This window comes from Lactuca sativa, chromosome 2, assembly GCF_002870075.4.
Source record: "Lactuca sativa cultivar Salinas chromosome 2, Lsat_Salinas_v11, whole genome shotgun sequence".
NCBI lineage: Eukaryota > Viridiplantae > Streptophyta > Magnoliopsida > Asterales > Asteraceae > Lactuca > Lactuca sativa.
The window spans coordinates 229,810,817-229,819,093 of NC_056624.2; the positions used below are offsets into that span (position 1 = coordinate 229,810,817).

Consider the following 8,277-nt stretch of genomic DNA (forward strand, 5'->3'; position numbering starts at 1 on the left):
GAGTGAGGTTTAATATTCATTCTATTTTATGTCCAAAGAAGCACATTGAGCTTTATAGGTGTACCAAGAATAATAAAATTGAACATAATTTGTACATGTCCAATAGATAATTTCAATTCTATTATTAGTAACCATAAAAGAATACTACATGTTGTATTAGGGGTGAGCTCGTTCTCAACTAGTATCAAACCAAAAGTTACCACTTTTTTAGGGGGAATTCCTAATACTACAGAGAGAAGCAAAGTACAAGGTATTGTACCGGAACCTAGGGTGGCTATCCATGAAACAACACAAAATAAAATTGGGACGAAATTGAAATTTGTATTCGTGTTTGTGTCGTATGCAAAAAACACGTCATGTCATGTTGTATTCATGTTCAAAATTCAACATAAAATTAACACAATATTAACATATGTTTGTCGTGTTGTATTTTGTAGATTAATTTTGAATTTAAATAAACTAAAAGTTTATTTTATTTTATATTTTTGATGTTGGTCGTTTTTATCCAGTTTTAGTTGAGTCGTTTTTGTGTTAGTAAAACAAAACGCTATATCTTGTTGCATCACGTTTGTATCATATAAAAATTGTTGTCTTGTCATGTAGTGTCATCTAAAAACACAACACGAATGCGCAATTTGCTGCCCCTACCGGTACCGGTTCGATTCGATTCAGGAAAGTAGATTTACTTTGAACGTAGGTGTCAGATTGGTTGGTTCCAGACAGGACAGGTACTAAACCGAAAGATACCGATTTTTTAGGGTAATTTCTAGCACCAAATATCGAACCACAGTATAGGGTACGGTATTGGTACCGATTTGGTTTGCAAAAACAGGTCAAGATTTTCACCCTTACGACTAGAGGTCTATGCCTCTAAATATAATACACGAACACTAGTTACCCAAACATGATGTTGAGATGGAGTAATTAACACTAAATTTGGTGTTGTGATTGAGGTGCCGTTATATATAGTTGACATCCACGGATTTCAAACTCATACTTTTAGCGTAAATTACATGTTTGATCCTGCAACTTTGGGTTCATAACACCTTTGGTCCAACTATCGCGATTGTTGCAGAAATGGTCCCTATGATGGAAAAAAATAATGTTACGGAAGTATTTGTCAGAAGAGACTAAGAAGAGTGATAGAAAACTCATGATCTCTTTTTTATTTATAAACAAGCTTCAAAGTTCAAACCATTTAAACAAACCCATACAATTTTTTTTATAAACATGTAGTTGAAACTTTACCATATATCTTGAGAAAGAGAAATATACGTCCACACATGTTAAGAGAGGAAGAGTGGTGCATTTTGAGGGTAAAAATGACAGTTTTACCCTCATGTGCACAGCACATGAGATGGTCTTAACGGTGGAAGGGAAACAGGGTGAATAGGGATCAACCAAACTGCTAATTTAGTTTGAAATGAAATAGGGATCATTTCTGCAACAATCACTATAGTTGGACCAAAGGTGTTGTGAACACCAAAGTTTTGGGATCAAATATGTAATTTACTCTAACTTTTATATTATCTTAAACAAATTCCATGTCAAACAGCATTTTCAAGCAATAATTATTTACACAAAATCTAAAAAAACGAAATCAAGAAACACAAATTACCAGTTTTTTTTTTTACTGGTTCATTTTCATGCAAGTTCCACCATTCCTTCAAAAGGCTTATACCACCTCCTTTTGACAAATAGGACAATTCTGAAAAATATTTAACAGCTTCAATTAAAAGCAAAGAAAGATGTGAAAGAGAACTTATTGCAATCAACAACACTAACAAATGTTACCTTCTTGAGCTTCAACCACTCGCTGATGCATTTACTATGATACTGATGAGAACAAGGCAACGATATCACGCGTTTCCCGAATTTGAAATTCTCTTGACATATCACACAACTAAAAAAATGAAACAGATTTCACATACTCTTCTATATAAGTAATGAGCAAAACTATTTAAATTTTAAAGGGTAGTTGCGGTCATTTAAATATACAATCAAAACTTAAAACTAAAACTTTGAAAGAAATTTCAAGATCTATTTCTTACCTTTCTTCCTTGTTCTTTGAGAACATTCCGGATGTGTAGATGTAGTTTGGTAACAGTGAAAGGCGCTCTGTGGATAGTCCTATGCTTTCAACACCAATCGTTTCACTAAGGTTTAGTAATTCCTACACAAAGATTTTTTAGAAAAAAATCAATTCCATTTTGAAGTTGATAAATGTTTTAAAAAAAAAAAAAAAAAAAAAGTTATTCTTCCAGCAACCTCTGAGCTGGCCCACACCCCTGCCCCATAAAGCATCATGTGAGATGTAAGTCAGGTATTTGCAGTCTGAAACAATCATTGTACCTCATATCGCATGTTATCAGGGTCAATGTCATCTTGGCTTGAATCTGGACTGGATACATGTGTCTGTTCATTGATCGTAGAAATATAAGAGTTAAATAAAAATGGGGTGAAATACAGATTTAACAAGAAATAAAAAGTATCAATACCGAAGGACTTTCTGTGACACCACTTGCTCTGCCACTGAATTCGGTTATCATGAACTCATCATATTCCTCCCCAAATTCTTGTAAGGATCTAGCATAAGCTTCATCAGTGACTTCTTGTGAGTTAACAATTTCATGCACTAAGGATTCACCATCATCTTCATCTTCATCTGCATCTTCATCTACATCCTCATCCTCATCATCATCATCATCTTCATCTTCATCTTCTGAAGAACAACTCGAGTCACTGATATGATGCTCATCATCTGTAGCCACAACCCTGTTCCTACCAGATTCTTGATATGATTGATAAACGCTTGCCTGTTGCATACATAAGGATCAAAACGCTTTTTTTTTCTTTCTAAAAAAATAATAAAATTGAAAAGGGTATAGTATAATCTTGATTTGAAATTTACCTGTTGCAAGATAGCTTCTTCAAAACTAACACCTTCTACTTCTGACAAAAACTCTCTCAAATCCTCGGGAATATCAGCTGGCAAGCTGCCATTTAGATGATGATTATGCACTTCTATCTCTCTACTCATGGATGTGATGGTTTATGATCTGCCCTCTGCTTTCTGATTCAAAAACCAATTATAAAACCTTTGCGTGTTGCCGAATTTTCAGTATTGTTCATTTATTTGTATACTTCATTTTTGTAGTTATAGATTGTGTGGTTTATTACGATAAGGGGAATAGCGTAGACACGTGATACATATTTGAGTATGACTAGATTTGGGGCCATGAATAGGGTTTTTCTCTATTTGTACTTTGGTAACAGTTTCGACATCAAAATTTTAAAATCCAACGGCAATCCATAAAGCTTTAGCCTGCCATTCATGATTCACCCTTAATTTCTTTTGTTGGGTTCCGATTGGTTTTTGGATTTGGGACCTTACATGACAACATCAAAGTAGGATCAACTGATATCTTCAAGATGACCAGAAAAGGAAAGAGATGTATCTAGAATAACTTGTAATTGATAACAGATAAAATAGCCCCAAACAACAACAATTTTAAGCATTAACAAACTGGGGTTCTTAAGAATCTTATTAGAGATCAAAAACCCAATTATGGGTTTGTTGATTTTGGGAGTCTTGTTACAGATTGTTATAGAATTCAAGAAACCAAGATGTTGTAGAAGAATTACCTTTGATGGTGTTGATGGGTAAAGATGAAGAACACAGCCACTAAAACTTTCACAACAAAATGAGAGTGGGAGATGAAATAAAAGACGAAAGTGTTGGAGAAGGTGACGTGATCGAACCATACGCGACTGTTGACTATAGTGAGCGTTCTGGGTCCACTCTTTAAACGTTTGGGATCGGATTCTAATTTTTTTTTTTTTTTTTTTTTTTTTTTATTCTTGACCACATACGGTTTTTATGGAAATTTTGTTATATTGATGGTAATTTATTATTTCATCTTTAATTTTTTTTCCGCTTCGTTTCTTCCCGATCGAGAAAACCACAGCGACCTCACAAACGCTCCTCCTCTAAAAAAAAACGAAGGGGATTCTCGTAAATTGGATGAAACAAATGGTGACAGCGAATCCTACTTTCCTCATCCCTCGGTCCATTCTAACTCCAACAAATTCACGCAACTTCTGTGCTCATTCTCCCTGATCGCCTTCGTCCGATTCTAACCTATGCTTCCCCGTCGTCAATCGCCATCCATGGAAATCCTTCGGATGGATACAGAAGAAACGTTGACATCTGTCTCATCAATTCTTCCAAAAAGGTCCGTTTTTGTTTCTCCAACGAAGATCATCATGACCCGAATTTGTCTTTCTTCTGATATATTTCAGTAGCGCACACGATTTTCGACTGATTGGAGTAATAATTTTACGCAGATTTTTTGTATGATGTTGTTCTTTGTACAAAGTATTTGAGTTTTAAATGATACAAAGTATTTGAGTTTTAAATGATATAACTTCTTTTCAAACTGGATGCTGGTTATCGTTTTCTTAACTGTAAACGTTATGTTTGAGTTCATAAACAGATTAGAAGTTGTGTGGGACAGTTTTAAAATGTACTTAACTCTTTTTAGGGACTTTAGTAATTAGTACCCACCAAGTGTTTGACAAAATGTCACAATTCATTTAAATAAATTAGAGTCAAAGATTTGAGTTTTTTGGGTTTTGGATGCTTTGGTTGAGATTTTCGTAACTCTTTTTAACAATATTTCACCGAATTGAAATTTAATTTTGTCTGAGAACTAATCATGTGATGTGACACTTGTTTCATATGTATCATGTTACAGGTTGCTCGGGATATAGATATAATATCATCACAATATGTTGTCATCTCATCAGAAGGTTAATCCAAAATGAGTGATTGTTGGAGGATAATTCCTCATTAAATGTGCTTCTTGTTTTGTCAACCTCCACAATTTTCTCATTTGTTTTCATAGATTTTGTTGAATTAGCTGATTGATATGAAATGCAGGTTATGTTAATAACAACATGTTTTTTAATAGGTGGTTAAAAGGGGTGGAATGGTTTGTTAGCATCTATCAAGTTTAGAATCTGAATAAACGTTTATTCTTTTTGGTTAAATGCATTAAATAACAATGTACTCTCATTGGTTAATAATGTATTACTAATATATTATAGCATAACACTTTCATTTATTCCTATTACCACAATATTCTTTAAAAATATATCACTTATAGCAATGTTATCCAAATATAGATTAATAGAACAATTTTCTTTCTTATACTTTAAATTTCATATTTTATGGTTTGATCGGAGAAAATAAAGTATTAGTGGTTCAACCATACTATTGCCAAAAGATCTATTACTTTTACAGCAAGTCGCTATGGGTTTTTTTTACGTTATTTCTAATTTTTTATAGTGGTTGTTGACTCATCTAAAATGTTGATTATGAAAGATATGAACGAGAATGGAAGCTATTTCCGAAATTACTCTGTTGACAATAGCAATAGATTTTGACTAAATTTGCCAAAGTAGTGTAACTTACAACCAATTTTAGTTTTTTCAATTCAATCTGTTAAGTTCCTTTATAACCATTTTGTAATATAGTGTAATTTTAGGTTTCACAAGTTCATTTTTGAAACTCATAATTATAAAAAATGTTATCTTTTATTTACTGCAAACATAAATTATGGATTTCATTTTCCTAAAGATTTACATTTGTTCTTTATTATTATTATTTTTTCGTTTTACAATAAAAATCTACATCTCACTGCATTCCAAATTATGCTTTGTTGAAGAACAAGAGTAGTTAAATACCCAGAGGTCAGTGACGAAATTGCTTCTACATCAATTTTGAATGTTGGGTCGAGGTATTATATTTCAAAAAATTATGTGTAACTACATTTTGATGGAAATATTATGAATTTAAAAAAAGTGAATGACTTGTAAGGGTAATTAACTTTACGTTTTGTACATATCTAGTCACTAAGTTTATTTTTATGTTCGATATATCATTGAATTTGTTGAAATTGGTAAAAAATGACCAATATGACCATAATCGTGGCTTCTTCCGGTTTCTGATGTTTTTTTTAGCCAAACATAAGTTTTCTGACCATCTTTGAATTTTTCGGTCATTTTCTCCAACCAACTTTGAATTTTCTGGCAATCTTATTCATAATTCACGAAACAAAAACCCTTGAAATTCAAAATCATGTTCTTAAAAACTAGAAACAAAACCCTTGAAATGAAAATCATTTGAAGGGGGATGAACATGTTCCTGAAATCGAAGTTGTTTTTCCATAATCATTTGAAGGGTTTTTCAAAAATCAGAAATTGTTCATGAACTTAAAATAAGAACGTTTTTTGAATCACGTTCCTACCCTGTGTTTCATCAGATTTTGAGTTTGAGTTTGAAAAACCCTAACATTGTTTTGTATCATATTTTGAGTTTGATTTTGAGTCTCGAAACCCTAAACTCACGAAGAATCAACGAAGAATATGGTATCTAGAAATATGATGCAAAAGGCTTGCGTTTGAATTTGCAAATCGGTTCTGAAATCGGATTTTTAGTTCGGGTTCAAGACTTATGAAATTGTTCATAATCTTTAATGATAACACAATACTTTTTAATCTTAATCTAAACATAAATTCTATTCAAGTACCTAAAAAACTACATTATGGTGTTCCTACTTTACAATATTAGAAAAATAAATAAAAAAATTCATACCTTTTTTTGCAACTTTTTCATAAATTACATGAAAAGATCTATCAATCATTTTGTGGTCAAGGATTTAATCTCCCTCATCATACCAAAACATAGTATATTAATGATTCATTATTCATGTTTCATTCGAGCCAATTGCAAGGTTTCTAGGATGAGGATCAACATGAAAGAAACCGGTTGGTATCTACATAAAATAAGAAAAATATGTTAAAAATTCAGTAAAAAATAAAAGCATTTTTTATTTTTTTTAATGAGCATGTTCATCTAAGTGTTGGGCGTCTTAGTTTGGGAGTTTTTTGATAGTCTTTTTTAGTCAAAAAGAAAAGTTCCATTTTATTTTAGAGACAAAATTATAAAATTATTTGACCACTTCTATTTTTTATGATCATACAGATAAATGTTGACCATTTTTTTTATTATTTTACCAACTACTCAATCAAACTGAATTCTGGAACTAATAACTCACCTAATATCTTTTAACGACAACTTCTCTGTCTATTCTATCGTTTTCTACAACTAAAAGCAAATACAAAAAGAGATATATTTAACTATCATATTACTTGTTCCATTACTAACAACAACAAAATCTAGCAAGAAACATATTTAAAGATTGAATTGCTACATGATGCAAATCGACTCCTTTTTTTATTCTCTTTTTTGTATCTTCATTTGTTGATACCATAAAAAATGTTATTTGCAAGATGGTGTTATATGTTCTTGAGGTACTGAATGTCAGTTGACATCAAGAATACATATTATAATTGTGTTCAACAAAAACCCAAAATCAACATCAAGATAGCCCTGAAGAAAAAAGGAAGCACACAAAATCTATATATATATATATATATATATATATATATATATATATATATATATATATATATATATATATATATATAAACAAACAAAAAATGGTGAAAAATGAGGGAAAAGAAGAAAACAGTAACAAAAATCGTATAAAATGCAAAGCAAGAGGTTGAAGTGGTGTAGAAAACAAACCTATGAATAAATCAAAAAGGCGAACGCGTTAACTGTGTGTATGTCGTCTTTCTAGTTTATCCAACAGATAGAAAAAGGGAGGCAGAGAAAGAGCGACGATTCCCTTAATTCCTGAAAGCAAGTGTAGAAATTAGGTTTTTTTCATCGAAATTGAGAAATAAACACAAAAATCGAAACATAACAAATCAATTATAAGTTGTTATGCAAAGAAACAAATAACTGACTGGAAGAAGGAGAGCCCTAAGGTGAAACGCAAGAAATATGAAGAAAGGGAAGGAGACGAAATAAATGAATGCTTGCGGTTGTGATGATAAGATGAAAGGGATTCGAGGTTACATAAGGAGGAATCAAAGAGATAAGATTATGGATTGTCTGCGCATAGAGACATGGGAAGAGAAATTGTATCTGGATTCGAGATCGTAGAACGGGGAATCGATTGAATCGTTGTGAAAGAAGACGTACGCATCATTGAAATTAGTGGGAAAATCTTTCTTATGTATCTTCCAACACCATTAATCTTCATATTTTATTCCTTGCAATAAATTGAAAATAAAATAATGCATGTGTTAGTGATTTTCAAACCAAAACAAAAGAAACGAGTAATAAGGGGTGAGGTTGACCAA

The 8,277-nt window shown here is 31.9% G+C and overlaps 1 protein-coding gene and 1 long non-coding RNA gene across 3 annotated transcripts; one reads left to right on the forward strand and one right to left on the reverse strand.

The window, feature by feature from the left end:
- Nucleotides 1-681: 681 nt before the first annotated feature.
- LOC111903220 (E3 ubiquitin ligase BIG BROTHER-related) lies at nt 682-3,783 on the reverse strand. Of its 2 annotated transcripts, XR_002854077.3 has the most exons (8): nt 3,646-3,783; nt 2,912-3,073; nt 2,499-2,816; nt 2,353-2,415; nt 2,052-2,173; nt 1,795-1,903; nt 1,619-1,708; nt 682-1,084 (listed from the first exon to the last, which is right to left on the reverse strand). XR_002854077.3 is itself a non-coding variant. In XM_023898994.3 (7 exons), exons 2-7 carry the CDS (start codon nt 3,038-3,040, stop codon nt 1,676-1,678), a joined length of 774 nt encoding a protein of 257 aa, XP_023754762.1. In that variant the 5' UTR covers nt 3,041-3,073; nt 3,646-3,783; the 3' UTR covers nt 1,489-1,675. The 2 variants fall into 2 exon arrangements, 1 of the variants encoding a protein (XP_023754762.1); XM_023898994.3 differs by lacking the exon at nt 682-1,084 and having other exon boundaries at nt 1,489-1,708.
- Nucleotides 3,784-3,877: 94 nt separating this feature from the next.
- On the forward strand, nt 3,878-5,126 carry LOC111903219 (uncharacterized). The gene is made up of 2 exons (XR_002854076.3): nt 3,878-4,235; nt 4,758-5,126. It is a non-coding gene; the product is annotated as an uncharacterized LOC111903219 (long non-coding RNA).
- Nucleotides 5,127-8,277: the final 3,151 nt, after the last annotated feature.

Bases quoted from the DNA above. Each gene is read 5' to 3' on its own strand.
- LOC111903220 (XM_023898994.3), bottom strand. From the start codon at position 3,040: ATGAGTAGAGAGATAGAAGTGCATAATCATCATCTAAATGGCAGCTTG. The intron at 2,174-2,352 runs GTACAATGATTG...ATCTTTGTGTAG, and splicing joins CTGATAACATGCGATATGAG to GAATTACTAAACCTTAGTGA. The intron at 1,904-2,051 runs GTAAGAAATAGA...TCATTTTTTTAG, and splicing joins TCAAAGAACAAGGAAGAAAG to TTGTGTGATATGTCAAGAGA.